Source organism: Scyliorhinus canicula, chromosome 1 (genome assembly GCF_902713615.1).
Source record: "Scyliorhinus canicula chromosome 1, sScyCan1.1, whole genome shotgun sequence".
NCBI lineage: Eukaryota > Metazoa > Chordata > Chondrichthyes > Carcharhiniformes > Scyliorhinidae > Scyliorhinus > Scyliorhinus canicula.
Window position 1 is genome coordinate 79,550,943 of NC_052146.1, and position 16,442 is coordinate 79,567,384.

General features: G+C 50.0%; 1 protein-coding gene across 4 annotated transcripts in view; it reads right to left on the bottom strand.

The window, feature by feature from the left end:
• The window catches only part of LOC119964369 (glutathione hydrolase 1 proenzyme-like), a 114,388-nt gene that overhangs the window by 48,322 nt on the left and 49,624 nt on the right, over positions 1-16,442 (bottom strand). For all 4 annotated transcript variants that reach the window (XM_038793779.1, XM_038793763.1, XM_038793787.1 and 1 more), the window contains 3 exons: positions 15,688-15,858; positions 8,087-8,217; positions 5,354-5,446 (listed from right to left, as the gene is read on the bottom strand). In XM_038793779.1, coding sequence (XP_038649707.1) covers positions 5,354-5,446; positions 8,087-8,217; positions 15,688-15,854 — 391 coding nt within the window. In that variant the 5' untranslated portion in view covers positions 15,855-15,858. The remainder of the gene's footprint in view (positions 1-5,353; positions 5,447-8,086; positions 8,218-15,687; positions 15,859-16,442) is intronic.

A 16,442-nucleotide genomic window follows, 5' to 3' on the forward strand; every position in this document is an offset into this window, starting at 1 on the left:
TCACCTTTGTGAGTAGAATGCCTATCGCACTGTTTCATGCTTGTTACACATGGGGTTGTCCATTGTGGGTGTTAGAGGGTGCGGAGGGGATCCGGGGGACCCTCCCATGTTGCGTTCAGGCTGGTGGGAGGTGGGGGATTTTGTTTGTGGGCCTCTGAGATCGGGACACTCTTTTTAAATGGCGTCCCGATCTCTCGCTACAACGGGCAGTTCTGGCAAGCGGAGCCCCGAAGAAGGACGAGTTGCACCTGAACTGGAGGGGCAACAATATCCTGAGTGGGAGGTTTGCCAGTGCTGTCCAGGAGGGGTTAAACTAGTGTGGCAGTGGGTGGGAACCGAAACAGGCCAGTAAGTGTAGAGATTGGGGGGGAAACATGACACTGAGATATACATAGCACAGAGTAAGAGCAGGCAGAGGGGAGTTGCAGAGTTCAGTGGGACTATAGGTCTGGTGTGTGTTTGAATCAATGCAAGAAATATAACAAGTAAAACAGATGAACTGAAAGCCTGGATTACTGCATGGAACAATGATGTAATTGCAATGACGGACTGCAATTTGGTGCCGACTTGAAATTCTCAGCATTTCTCTTCCTGATTTTGGAATGTACATGTTGCTCTTTTCAGTCTTCAATCTTTTTAAAACTTCTTGGAGGTTTGCTAATTGCTCCTCTTTGGATGTTCCTGTTATCAGTACATCATCTAGATAGACAACCATGTTGGGAAAGTCCTGTATTAAACGTTCCATCGTGTGCTGGAAAGGTGCACACACCGAAAAGATTCCAAAGGTTGCCGGTACAATGGTGTACCATCTAACTATTGTAATCCCATCTCCCAGCACTTGGCCCATAGCCCTGTCTGCCTTGGCATTTAAGTGCACATCTAAATACTTTAAAAATATTATGAGGGTCTCCCACTCCACCACCCTTTCAGACAGTGAGTTCCATACTCCCACCACCCTCTTTTCCTCACATCTCCTCTAAATCTCCTGCCCCTTACCTTAAATCTATGCCCTCCAGTCATTGATCCTCCACCAAGGGAAAAGCTTCTTCCTGTCTTCTCGATCTCTCACCCTCATAATGTTATATATCTCAATCATTCCGCCCCTCAGTCTGCTCTGCTCCAAGGAAAACAATCCAAGTCCATCCAATCTCTCTTCATAACTAAAACTCTCCAGCCCAGGCAACATCCCGGTAAATCTCCTCTGCACCCTTTCCAGTGCAATCACATCCCTCCTATAATGTGGATTCCACAACAGCACACAATACTCTACTTCTGGCCTTACCAGCATTTTATAGTTTCAGCATTGCCTCCGTGCTCTTAAACTCTATACCTCGGCTAATAAAGGCAAATATACCATATGCCTTCTTAACCACTGTAGCCACATGCTCTGCTACCTGGAGGGACCGGTGTAAGGGCGGCACGGTAGCACAGTGGTTAGCACTGTTGCATCACAGCATAGGGACCCAGGATCAATTCCCAGCTTGGGTCACTGGCTGTGCGGAGTCTTCACATTCTTCCCATGCCTGCCTGTGTTTCCTCCGGGTGCTCCAGTCTCCTCCCACAAGTCCCGAAAGACGTGCTTGTTGGGTGAATTGGACATTCTGAATTCTCCCTCAGTGTACCTGAACAGGTGCCGGAGTGTGATGACTAGGGGCTTTTCACAGTAACTTTATTGCAGTGTTAATGCAAGCCTACTTGTGACACTAATAAAGATTAATATTACATGCACACCAAGGTACTCTGATCCTCTTTGCTTCCCAGGGTCCTGCTGTTTATCATGTATTCCCTTGCCTTGTTTGTCATGCCCAAGTGCATCACCTCAACACTTATCCGGATTGAATTCCATTTGCCACTGATCAGCCCATCTATATCCTCCTGTAATCTAAGGCTATCCTCCTCACTATTTACCACCCCACCAATTTTCGTATCATCTGTGAACTTACTGCTCAATCCTCCGACATTCATGTCTAAATCATTTATATAAAGTATAAACAGCAGTCATTTATATAAACCACCATAATCATTTACACAAACCACAAACAACTGATCCCTCGGACCCCACTGGACATAGGTTTAGAGTCAGAAAAATACCCCTTGGCCATCACCCTCTGCTTCCTGCCACTCAGCCAATTCTGGATCCAATTTGTCAAGTTTCCTTGCATCCCATGGGAACTCATCTTCTCTATCAGTCTCCCATGTGGCACCTTATCAAAAGCCTTGCTGAAGTCCAAGTAGACTACGTGAAATGCATCGCCCTCATCTATATACCTGGTCACCTCTTCAAAAAATTCAATCAAGTTGGTCAGACATGACCTCCCCTTAACAAAACCATGCTGACTGTTCTTGATTAATCCCCGCCTCTCCAAATGCAGATTAATTCTGTCTCTCAGAATTCCTTCCAATAGTTTCCCCACCGCTGAGGTGAGACTGACTGGCTTGTAGTTTCCTGGTTTATCCTTGCTTCCTTCTTGAATAATGGTATCACATTGACTGCCCTCCAGTCGTGCGGCACTTCTCCTGTGACCAGAGAAGAATTGAAAATTATTGCCAGCGCCCCTGCTATTTCCTCCCTTGCCTCACTTAACAGCCTGGGACACATTTCATCTGGCCCTGGGGATTTTTCTACCTTGAAGCCTGCCAGACCACTCAGAGCCTCCTCTCTGTCTACATTAATCTCTTTAATTTTATTGCAGTCCTTCTCCCTGATTTCTATACCCACACTGCCCTTCTCACAAGTGAACACTGACACAAAGTATTCATTTGGAACCCTACCTACGTCCTCCGGCTCGACACACAAATTATCACTGTGGCCCTTAATGGGCCCTACTCTTTCCCTAGTTATCCTTTTACCTTTAATGTACTTGTAAAGCAATTTAGGACTTTATTTATTTAACCTGCCAGTATACTTTCATGTCCCTTTTTTACTTTCCTAAATTCCGTTTTTAAGTTCCCACTTGCACATTCTATCGACCTCCAAGGCTCCTGCTGTTTTGAGCCCTCGCTATCTGCCATAAGCCTCCCTGTTTCTCCTGATCCAATGCTGCATATCTGGATTTGTTGGACACACTTTTTTTTCTTGGCCCTGTACTCTCCCCAGTTCCTTCTTTAATGTGTCCCACTGTTCTGTCACAGATTCATTTAAAAGTGTCGGCTCCCAGTCTACTCTGGCCAAATCATATCTGATCTTATTTAAATCGGCCTTCCCCCAGTTTAGGACATTGATCTCAGGCCCATCCTCATCCTTTTCCATAAGAGCTTTAGTTATGATCACGATCTGCAAAATGCTCTCCATTGATACTTCAACAACTTTCCCGGCTTTGTTACCTAAATTTAAGCCAGGACTGTCCCCTCTCTTGTAGGACCTTTTACATACTTCCATGGCTGCCAGCAGCTTCCTGCAAACCTGGGGGTTTCGCCTGCTTGCAAGCTCTGCAGTTCCAGCATCCCCCTTTTGTCTCTTTCCATAGCCTGGGCAACTTCTCTTGCCTTCTTTCAGGTAATCTCTCCTCTGCTGGCAATTTATTTTATCTGGCTGTGTTAACTCCGCAGACTAGCCTGTCTCTCAATATGTCGTTGTGTGCTGTCTCAAACTCGCAATGCTCAGCCATTTGATTTAGACACATCATGCATGACCCTATTGTCTCTTCTGGGGTTCTTGTTGTCAAATTTGTTTTCTTTAATTATCACCAAGGTCTTCGGGTAACAATATACGATGATTAATTCCACAAGTTCCTCGAAAGGTTCGGAGCCGAGGGCAGCTGGAGAAGGCAGACTCCTAATCAGGTAATAGGTCGGGGCCCCACTGGTTGTTGATAGGATTACCCGCTACTTCTCTTTATACCCGGCATCGGTGTTTGATATATAGCATCCACTGCTCCGTGTTAGAGTCGAATGGCTCAGGGCATTTTGATACTCTCAGACTGCTGAACGATTTGCTTCAAAGAAAAGCCTTCCAGATGAGGCCTGCTCTCCCGAGTTCTGTAGCAGGAGAAAGGCACTCCGGTTGATCCTCGTCTGTAGTATCTTGAAAAACTGCCGACCACCAAATTGATGAATGAATAAATGGTTTATTAACACGAATAACTTGACAGAGAGTGAGATAAAGCTGCCGTGTTTCACAACTTCAAACTCCCATCAAACAATAAAACCAATGATCAGCCCCAGGTTTTGTGGCCCAATTGGCCCGACAGGTGTCATGACCCCTTCAAAGGGAACACTACCACAGGAAGGGGCAAGGCATTAATGCATGGCTAGGGCAAAGGTCTGGGACACACACAACCCTCATGATTGTGGGCAGCTGGATGAAAGTACAAAGGCTCCTCGCTTTTCTCTGCCGCACACATCGCTCTCCGCACAGGCCCACTCCTGTTCCTCTCCTACAAGCTCAATGGCTCTCTCCATGAAAGGAGTCAGGATATGAAGCTCTGCCATTCCACTGCCTGTCTTCACTCTCAGCAGTTGTGAGCAAGTTTATCCTCCAGGGAGATAGATTGGGATGCTGTGAGTAGGCCGCATGTTGGGTCAGAAGGCAATGGTGCCTGGAATCTGTGGGCGCTGCACGTGAGCAGGGATGAATTGTGAGGAGAGGGTTCTCAGGGAAGATGAGGAAGAGTGTGGGAGGCCGGGTGCTGGGGCCCAGAAAGATGGCAGCATCTGAGGTCCAGATGGCATGGTGAAGGGTGACTGAAGGGGAGAGTGATGAGCAAAGACAAGAGACAAGAAGCACTTACCCTGGCAGCACGAAAAGGCAATTCATCCTTTTGCAGCATTGAACCCCTGTCCTCTTGTGGAGAGCACTAACACTCACCAATGCCGCCATTGTCTTCCACACGGGGATTGTGACCTTTGCTTGAGGGATCCTGTCAGCTTGTGGGTATATGGTTGTGCTTCTCTCCTCCAGGGCATCCCAAAAAATTGTGTGAGGGCCAAGAGCTGGCTTCTTGGCTGCCATCCTCCTGGTCTGACTGGAGCAAGTGGTGTGGGGCCTTTTAAATGCAGCTTGATAAAACTGCTCAGGTGACACCCGAGGCAGGCGAATCACTCACATAGCGCCACAAGCATGATATTTTCCATGTAGGGAGATGTTTTCTTTTCAATGTATGAGCCATTGCGATCCAGACAGCGCAGATCCGGCAGCACCAATGGGATTCGCACAGGTTTTTGTGCCGAAAACGGCACTTCGCCCGATTTTGGAAAAATTCCACCTCTTATGTTTTTCACGAAGCAGGGTGGGTGGATGGGTGTGGGGAGGAGGGTCAACAAGAATTAATTGATTGAAGTTCTAGGCTGGAATTTCCTGCTCCCGTCTACGGCGATCCGCCCGTGTAAAATCCCACCTCCCCGCAGTGTTTACCTTTACGAGCCAGACCATCTGTCTTATTGATGAACATATCCCAAGATGCATTGCCAGGAGCCACTTCTCTGGAAAAAATAATTTCTGTTTTTCCTGAAAAATAAAGGAAAAAAATGTATTATTCCAAACAAATGGGATCACAGGGTGGGAATTCTGTATTTAACATTCACTGCAAGAGGTACGCTGCAGAATGAGATGAGAAAGACGAAGACACTTCTTCAGGCCCCACATCAGACGTGTTGAGGTGGGCAGCAAGCAAACTTCATGTTGCCTGCTTATAAACATGGGGTGGGATTCTTCGAGCCTTCGCGCCAAAATCGAGCTCGGTGCGGGGGCAGAGAATGGACATCAAACCCGAGATCGGGTCCGATGCAATTCCTGCGATTCACTATCAATTACACAAAGACGAGAGTTGGATGCAATCGAGGCTTTATTACACTAAGATGTGTGGCCTCCTACAGCAGCTGACGAAATAGCTGCTGTACGGGGAGCACGCATATTTATACTCCGCCTACTGGGCGGAGTCAGCAGGCAGAGAACTACCCCCGTACCTGTCGTACAGGGCCTTACCACAAAACACCTACACCAACATCCTTTATATACAATATATCAATCACCGGGGTGGGGGCATCCAGGACAGCCAGGCCATCGATCGGGGGCCACCGATCCGCAGGCGCGCGCGATCCAGGGGTGCGGGGGGCCTATCTTCTTGGTGCCGGTCCGGGTGTGGGTTGGCCATGTTGCGCGGAGCGGCCATAAGGGGAGAGAGACATTGCCTTTTTTGGCATCCCTAATTGCCTTTGAACTGAGTGGCTTGCTTGGCCATTTCAGAGGGCAGTTAAGAGTGAACCACATTGCTGTCGGTCTGGAGTCACATGTATGCCAGACTGGGTAAGGGTGACAGATTTACTTCGCTGAAGGACATTAGTGAACCAGATGGGGTTTTTACAATCAATCATAGTTTTGTTGTCACCATGACCGAGACTAGCTTTACATTCCAGATCTTATTAATTGAATTTAAATTCCACTGGCTGCCATGGTGGGACTTGAACCCATGTTCCACGAGCAGTAGCCTAGGCTTCTGGATTACTGGGCAGTGACATTCCCACTACACCACCATCTCCCCATGAATGACATTGGACTCATAATCCAGTAACCCAGGGTTAATGGTGTGAGTGACGGGTTCAAATTCCACCACTGCAGTGATAGAATTGAAATTCAATCAATCTGGGATATAATAATAATAATCTTTATTGTCACAAGTAGGCTTACATTAACACTACAATGAAGTTACTGTGAAAATCCCCTAATCGCTACATTCTGGCGCCTGTTCGGGTACACAGAGGGAGAATTCAGAATGTCCAATTCACCTAACAGCACGTCTTACGGGACTTGTGGGAGGAAATCGGAACACCCAGACGAAACCCACGCAGACACGGGAAGAACTTGCAGACTCTGCACAGACAGTGACCCAAGCCGGGAATCGAACCTAGGCCCTGGCGCTGTGAAGCAACAGTGCTAACCACTATACCACTGTGTTGCCCGCAGGACAAAAGTTTGGTCAAATAGATTTGATGGAATAAGTGTGTAGCATAGAGGTTTAGAAAGGGACGGCATGGTGTGGGTGGCATGGTGGCACAGTGGTTAGCACTGCTGCCTCGCAGCACCAGGGACCCAGGTTCAACTACAGCCTTGGGTGACTGTGTGGAGTTTGCACTTTCTCCGCGTGTCTGTGTGGGTTTCCTCCGGGTGCTCAGGTTTCCTCACACAGTCAAAAAATGTGCAGGTTAGGTGGATTGTCCAAGCTAAATCGCCCCTTAGTGTCCAAAGTTGTGCAAGGTCGGTGGGGTTACAGGGATGGGCGGGGTGGTGGGGGGGGCGGGGCCTAGGTAGGGTGCTCTTTCAGAGGGTCAGTGCAGACTCAATAGGCCTAATGGCCTCCTTCTGCGCTGGAGGGATTCTATGTATTTCTATGGAAATCAAGGGAACTAGGCAGCTGGTTGCAGATGCCAATACTCGAGTAAAATAAATCAGGAAGGCGTAAGAGGTGAGATTTGAAGGAGGATAGGGTGTTTGGAGGTTTGTTGGACTGGAGGAAATTAGAGATATAGAGGGATTTGAAAACAAGTGTGAGAATTTTAAACTCAACCTGTTGCTGTCTGAGAGCCAATGTTGGGATGAACAATTTTGTGGTACAAGTGGGTGTGGTTATGTTTATTGTATATATTATCAGAGGAGAAATTATGTGATGTATCATATATGTGATTCAGACTGAACCTTTGCTGTGAGGAAGCAACCAGATTCAATGAGTGTACAAGTTCTACTTATATGATCCCACAGTCACCCCTTGGGTGGTGGGTGCCTGGAATGCTTTGCAAGCGGAGGTGGTAGAGGCGGGTACGATAGCATCATTTAAGATGCATCTGGACAGATATATGAACGGGTGGGGAACAGAGAGAAGTAGACCTTGGAAAATAGGCAACAGGTTTAGATAAAGGATCTGGATCGGCGCAGGCTTGGAGGGCCGAAGGGCCTGTTCCTGTGCTGTAATTGTCTTTGTTCTTTGTTCTTGTTCTTTAATAAACAGACCTATGTATTCCAATTCCCATGCTGAGTCCATCACACAGGGCGGTGGTAATGATGGTGTCTACAGCTGATGCATTCTGCTCTCAAACAAACAGGCAAATTGGTAGAACGACAGCAAGGATGCAGATGGAGCAACGAGACACATACCTGTTTGTGCATTGTAGATAATCATGATGAAGCCTCCCCCAATCCCCATGCTGTGTACATTCATTAGTCCATTGCAGAGCATGGTAGCAATGGCAGCATCTACAGCTGAACCGTTCTGCTTCAGTATGTCCCTGCAATCAAATCAGTGAGAGATTTAGGCCAGGACTTTCCACTCTCATTAGCCGCACAGCTTCCCCAGCGGGAGTAGAGAATATCGACAGAGAGTTGGCAATGTCAGACTATTCGAGAAAAGTGCTCCTAATCCTTGGTTGTGTGTTGAGGTGCATATTGGCAAATGCCCCCCATTGACCAGGTTGGACGCAAAGCTTTGAAGTTAAGTTGTGGATAACGTTTGTGTTATGATATGCAGACATGCACATAATGAGATACAGTCAGGTAGCTAATGAACACAGAGAACAGGACATAACCAATCAGCAGGCAGAATACTTGGGGGTGGTTTCCCAATATAAAAGGCACGAGGCACTCACACTCCGCCTCTTACCGTTAGGGACATCTACAGAGTGAGCCAGTGTATATATCACGCAACGCATGCAGCACGTGCCTAAGAGCTAGCCTGGTTCAGTCAGACAGAGTAACCACACTTAGATTAGCAGAGAGTCTAACTCACAGAGAACTGTGCTAATTGTGTGACAGGTTCAATAAATCAAATTGAACTAACTTCAAGGTCTGGAGTCTATTTCAGTAATAGCAGCATCCAGTTGCAGCCCGTGTTATCTCAGTGTGTTTAACATGACTGTCTGTATCTGGCAGGAGAACTCAGCAGGCAATATAATGGCCAAAGCTATGGCCACTAGGTCATGAAGTGTGGGGCAAGTGTTGTGTTGGGTGTTGCCAGAGCTGACTACTCAATAAAGACTGGGCATCAATGTTGAGTCAAGGATATGAATCAGTAGATATGAATTTGAGAGGCACCTTCAGATTTTTTAAAAATATGTTTTTATTCCAACTTGTTCAATAATTTTTACAAAACACTACAAAAAAGAAAATAATGCAAAGAGAACAAAGCAATATATCAACAAAAACCGCTTAACCCTCTATTCAGCTAAAAATTAACAAACAATTGACCCTGCCCAGGGCGTCAGCCCAGAGGCCCTCATCCAGCTCCTCACCCAGCTCCTCCTCCCACTTGCCCTTCAGTTTCTCCACCGAGGCCTCCTCCGCCTCCTGCAGCTCCTGGTATATTTCCGATATCTTGCCATCCCCCACCCACACGCCCGAGACCACCCTGTCCTGTATCCTCCGGGCAGGCAGCAGTGAGAATTCCCCCACCTGCTTTTTCACGAACGCCCGAACCTGCATTTACCTAAAGGTGTTCCCGGGGGTAGCCCAAATTTCTCCTCCAGGGCCCTCTGGCTGAACAAGTCCCCCATCCTTCTGATACCCGCCCTGTGCCAACTTAGGAACCCACCATCTATCTTACCTGGAATGAACCTGTGGTTGTTCCGTATAGGGGTCCAGGCTGAAGCCCCCACCTCCCCCCATGCCATCTCCACTGCCCCCAGACCCTCAGTGTCGCCGCCACCACTGAGCTTGCGGTATGCCGCGTCGGCGGAAGCGGCAACGGTGCCATCGCCAGTGTCCCCAAGCTAGTGTCTATACAGGACGACGCTTCTAACTGTTACCACGCTGGCCCCTCTCCCTCCATTACCCACTTCCGAATCATAGACACATTCGCTACCCAGTAATAGCTGCACAAGTTCGGCAGTGCCAACCCACCCCCCTCACGACTGCGCTCCAAGAACAGTCTTTTAACCCGCGGGGTCTTATTTGCCCACACAAATCCCGTAATATTCCTGTTTACCCGCTTAAAGAAGGACTTGGGGATGAGAATAGGCAGACACTGGAAGGCGAACAGAAACCTAGGGAGGACCGTCATCTTTACGGACTGCACCCTACCCGCCAGGGAGAATATCAACACATCCCACCTCCTAAAGTCCTCCTCCATCTGATCCACCAGGCGCGCTAAATTGAGCTTGTGCAAAACCCCCCAACTCTTGGCTACCTGGATACCCAAGTACCAAAAGCTCCTCTCCACCATCTTGAGCGGTAGCTCCCCCAATCACTTTTACAAGCCCCTCGTATGCACCACAAAAAGCTCTCTTTTCCCTACATTTAACTTGTATCCCGAGAAGTTTCCAAAATCCCTAAGAATCTGCAGGGGGCACCCGTGCCTCATCCCACGATGTAACCTGAAATACTCTGACCGCAACCGGTTCTTCGAAACACTTGCTACCGGGGCCTGCCCAACACCTCCCAAACCTGCCCAACACCTCCCACAAGTACTCCCACTCCACTCGATCAAAGGCTTTCTCCGTGTCCATTGCCGCTACCACTTCTGCGTTCCCCCCCCCCCCCCCTCCACCTCCCCCCCCCCCCCCCCCCCCCCCCCTCCAAGGGCATCATGATCACATTCAGGAGCCCTCGCACATTCATATTCAGCTGCCTGCCTTCACAAACCCCGTCTGATCCTCATTAATCACTCCTGGGACACAATCCTCAATCCTAGTGGCCAGGATCTTGGCCAACAGCTTGGCATCACCATTAAGAAGCGAAATTGGCCTATAGGAGCCGCATTGCAACGGGAAATTATCACGCTTGAGGATAAGCGAGATCAAAGCCTGCGACATCGTCGGGGGAAGGGTTCCCTTTTCCTTAGCCACGTTCAAGGTTCTCAGCAACAGCAGGCTCAACAGCTCCGAGAACGTCCTGTAGAACTCAGCGGGGAATCCATCCGCCCCCGGGGCCTTGCCCACCTGCATACTCCCCAACTCCTCCATCCCAATCGGAGCCCCCAATCCCTCTAACCGCCCTTCCTCCACCTTTGGAAACCTAAGTTGGTCCAGGAACTGTCGCATCCCCTCCCCCCCTCCGGGGGTTCTGACTCGTACAATTCACCATAAAAGTCCTTAAAGACCTTGTTTATTTTAGCTGGATTCCGCACCGTGTTCCCCCTCCTATCTCTAATTTCCCCAATCTCCCTAGCCGCCTCCCTCATCCACAGCTGATGTGCCAACATCCGGCTGGCCTTCTCCCCATACTCATATACTGCTCCTTGTAGCTTCCTCAGCTGGGCCTCATCCTTCCCCGTGGTTAGTAAGTCAAACTCCATCTGGAGGCTCCAGCGCTCCTTCAACAGCCCCTCCTCAGGGGATTCCGCATATCTCCTATCCACAGTATCTCCCCCACCAATCTCTCCCTCTCCATCCTCTCCCTCTTCTCTCTGTGGGACCTGATTGAGATTAACTCCCCCCTGACCACCGCCTCCCAAACCACACTCACCGACACCTCCCCATTATCAATGGCCTCCACATATCTTTGGATGCACCCCTGGACTCACCCACAGTCCTCTTCGTCCGCCAGTAGTCCCACGTCCATTCGCCACAGCGGGCACTGGCCTCTCTCCTCCCCCATCGCCAGGTCCACCCAGTGCGGGGCATGGTCCGAGATCGCAATGGCCGAATACTTCGCCCCCTCCACCCTCGGGATGAGCGCCCTGCTTACCACGAAAAAATCTATCCATGAGTCAGCCTTGTGTACATGGGAGAAGAAGGAAAACTCCCTCACCCTTGGCCTAGCAAATCTCCACGGATCCACTCCACCCATCTGGTCCATAAACCCCCTCAGAACCTTAGCCGCTGCCAGCCTCCTACCCGATCTCAATCCAGACCGATCCAGTGTCGGGTCCAGAACCGTATTGAAGTCTCCACCCCCCCCCCCCAAATTATCAAACTACCTGACTCCAGATCCGGGGTCCGACTCAACATCCGCTTCATGAACCCTGCATCGTCCCAATTTGGGGCATACACATTCACCAGCACCATCCGGGCCCCCTGCAGCTTACCACTCACCATAACATATCGACCCGCTTTATCTGCCACAATACCCACCGCCTCAAATGCCACCCGCTTACTCGCCAGGATTGCGACGCCCCTGTTTTTCGCTTCCAGCCCTGAGTGAAAAACCTGTCCCACCCATCCCTTCCTCAGCCTAGTTTGGTCCACGATCTCAGGTGTGTTTCCTGTAGCATGGCTATGCCTGCCTTCAGCCCGTTTAAGTGCGAAAACACCCGGGCCCTCTTGACCGGCCCATTCAAGCCTCTCGCGTTCCACGTGATCAGCCGGATCGGGGGGCTACACCCACCACCCCCCCCCCCCCCCCAACCTCCCCCCGGGCCGGCTAGCCATCTCCTTTGTTAGGCCAGCCACGTGCCCACGACTCCCGCACTCTCCAGCCCCCCAGGGTGGAGACTCCCCACCCCGGCTCTCCCTCTTACTGTCAACTCCCCCTCAATCAGCACAGCAGCAACCCAGTTCCCCCCCCTCCCCAACCCCCCCCCCCCCCTTCCCGGCCAAGCAACTGCTTAACACCCCCCCCCCCCCCCCCCCATTGCACTCCCGTAAGTCAGCTGACTCATGCTGACCCCGGCCGCTCCCGCCTCTGCCTCCAATCCCCTTTTGGATTTCCCATCCAAATCACCAGTCCCCTCCCCACCAAAGTGGGGTAGTGGAAGTCCCCCCCCTCCCCTGCACCCCACATAGACCAACGCGGACATCGAACACAGTACCACCCTGCCCCCCCCCCGCGCGCTTCAGGTACCGCCCCCACCATTTCGCGGGAAAAAGCCACGCTCCTTGCCTGGACCGCCCCCACCCCCTATGGCGCAGTTCCTTTTAACTGCAACCTCACCCCAGTCCCCGATGGCCCCAGGCTACGGGCCTACCCATTCCCGTGGGGAACCGTGGGGGAAAAATGCCACCCAAACAAGTACCGCCCCCACTCCCTCACCAACATCCCCATAACATACTGCAAACCATTAATTCAAGTCCAGCTTCTCATTTTTGATAAAAGTCCACGCCTTATCCGGCGTATCAAAGTAGTGGTGTCGGTCCTGGTATGTGACCCACAGTCTCGCCGGCTGTAACAGCCCGAACTTCACTCCCTTCCCGTGGAGGACCGCCTTAGCCCGGTTAATCCTGCCCGCTTCTTGGCCAGCTCTGCACTCCAGTCCTGATAGATATGGATCTCGGTGTTCTCCCACCTGCTGCTCCGCTCCTTCTTCGCCCATCGCAGGACACACTCCCTGTCGGTGAAGCGGTGAAACCTCACCACCATCGCCCTTGGCGACTCATTCGCCCTTGGCGGCTCATTCACCCTTGGCGGCTCATTCGCCCTCTGCCTCCTTGCTAGGACTCTGTGCGCTCCATCCAGCTCCAGGGGTCTCGGGAAGGCCCCCGCACCCATCAGCGTGCTCAGCATCGTGGTCACATAGGCCCCAGCATCCGACCCCTCCACGCCTTCAGGGGGACTCAGAATCTGCAGGTTCTGCCTCCTCGACCTGTTCTCCACGTCCTCCAGCTTCTCCTGCCATTTTTTGTGAAGCGCCTCGTGCCCTTCCACTCTAACCACCAGGCCTAGAATCTCGTCCTCGTTGTCAGAGACCTTCTGCTGCACCTTCTTGATCGTGTCCCCTGCATCTTCTGGGTCTCCACCAACCTTTCAATCAACGCTTTCATAGGGGCCAACATCTCCCCCTTCAAGACAGCAAAGCAGCTTTTTAAAAACTCCTGCTGCTCCCCAGACCACTGGGCCCACGCTGCCTGGTCCCCGCCCGCCGCCATCTTGTTTTTTCACGCCCGTTCTCCTCTTTGCTCTAAGGCCACTTTTCTGACCGCTCCACTCCTGGTCCACTCCCTACAGTGCTGGGGACCCTCACTGCTACCTTCCCACACTGGGAATCGTCGAACAAATGCCGCTGAGGCTCCTTAAAAGGACCCGAAAGTCGGTTATCGTTGGGAGCTGCCGACCGTGCAACCTACCCAGGCATAGCCGCAACTAGAAGTGATCAGAGGCACCTTCAGATGATGAATGGGCAAAGAGTAGATTGTAGGAGACAAATGCTACCTATCAATCTCTCCCTTTAATACTGTAGTGACTGAAACATGGGACTTGGTCATCTCGTTGTCATTCTCCTTGCTATTAGGAAGGCAAGAAGAAGACATCACCAGAGGTATCTGGTCACCAAAGGCATGAGGAAAACTGTCAAGAGGAAGGAGTGGCAGGGCCTGCTCTGAGAACCCCAGAGAGCCTTCGCTTGGAGGTGTCTAGCTAGACAGTGTCTAACATATCTGTAGATGTCAAAGAGCCAGTGTCACATGTCCAGGGAACTGGTCGGTCACTTCTGCCACCTTCTGCAGGATTAGATGCCACAGGGACTTGGAGGCCATCCACTGCCAGTGTTGCTTAAAGTGACTGCAGTTCTCAGTTTGTGCACTAATGGCTCCTTCCAGGGCTCCCCGTGTCTGTGTGGGTTTCGCCCCCACAACCCAAAGATGTGTAGGGTAGATGGATTAGCCACGCTAATTACCCCTTAATTGGAAAAAATGAACTGGGTACTCTAAATTTAAAAAAGAAAAGAAAAAAAAATCAATCATGCCGAGTCCCAACCCATTTCTCTCACTGGTGGCGACCAGTCTGCAACTCCAGTTTAAACCAGCGCAGCCTTCTGCATTCTTCTGCATGAACTAAAAACACAGGCTGCTTGCCTTAATGTGACATGTACATTAATCACCCATGGATCAAAAATGTAACAGGAAAATAAAAGAAAGGGGAAATAAGGGAATAAACAGGGAACAAACAGGAAGGACCCTTACACCTTTAGTACTTAATAAATTCACTCCATCATCACCTCAAAAAAGGCTGGTTACATTGGCTCCTTTTAAAACATAACTATCGGGTCTGGGAAAAAGGCATTCATGAAAGGTGATCCTTTGGAGATTAAATCTTGCAGCGGCCCACAGAATAAAGTCAGGGGGAAAGTTCACCCTTCCTCACTGGGGACATAACTATTTGTCAGGGTGAGGGGGTGGGGGTGGGGGGAGTAATCTCAGCTGGGCGGTCACAAATTGAGGAATCTTGCTTCGGCCAAGAACTTTGGGAAACCTCACCTGGGGATGTTTAGAACAAATGCCGGAGTGATTCACCTAAACCGAGATTATTTCAACATTTAACAATAGATTAGCTCGTTGAAAGAAAACAGAAAAGAGATACAGGACCAAACGGACTCATGGGATTACATACAAACATAAAAAATAGGAGGAGTAGGCCATTCAGCCCTTCGAACCATCTCCTCCATTCACTATGGTCATGGCTGATCTTCTATCTCAACACCATCATCCCACGCTCTCCCCATACCCTTTCACACCATTAGAATCTACGAATCTATCTATTTCCTCCTTACATATGCAGTGACTTGTCTTCCACAGCTTTCTGCGGTGGAGAATTCCATCCTTTGAGTGGGAAAAGTGTCTCCTTATCTCAGTCCCAAATGGCCAACCCTGTATTCTGAAACTGTGACCACTTGTACTCGATCTCCCCCAGTCAGAGGAAACAGCAGCTCTGCGCCCCGTCTGTCCAGCCCTGTCAGACGTTTATACTATTAGGAGCACAGGTCTATGGAGGGTAAAGATCAATACGGATTGGTTTGGAGAAACAGTCCGTAGACCTGCTGTAATTTGCTGGAAAGGTTTTGCATTATTCCTCCCAGAGACAGTGTGAGCCACGGCTCTGGAACAAACACTCACCTTCCAATCTCTGAACATCTCTCTGCATCAGCAGCTACAACAGCTCTCTCGAAGGAGTAAGGTGGCGTCTCCTTGGGCTTCAGTCCAAAGTGCAGGCTTAGGCAGAAGACAAGGATCTCCAGTATCATAACTACAAAAGTAATATGTCCTTTTGATGTCTTATTCATTTTTCTAAAAGGAAAGAGAAAGGTGAGGTTCAGGTGTGGGTGTGATCTCTAAGAGGACACCAGAAGTGAGTAGGCTTCACATTAGAGTAAAATACTTGATTAATAAAAACCCACTGTGGTTCTATCAATAAGCCCCACATTTGTAATATAGTAAAGCTGCTTAAAGGCACTAGTCAGATCATTACCAAGTCTAATATTTTGTTCTCAATTTCTTCTGTAAGCTTCAAAGAAGTTTATTTGTGGGTTGTATTTAGTTTGGCCCATTCTGTGCCAAATGCCAAAGCAGGTTGGGTGATGACCTGGCCTGGAGATGGTAATGACCCTCGGGTTGGGTGATGAGCTGGCCTGGAGAGAGTAATGACCCTCGGGTTGGGTGATGAGCTGGCCTGGAGAGAGTAATGACCCTCGGGTTGGGTGATGGGCTGCCCTGGAGAGGGTAATGACCCTCGGGTTGGGTGATGATCTGGCCTGGAGAGGGTAATGACCCTCGGGTTGGGTGATGGGCTGGCCTGGAGAGAGTAATGACCCTCGGGTTGGGTGATGAGCTGGCCTGGAGAGGGTAATGACCCTCGGGTTGGGTGATGAGCT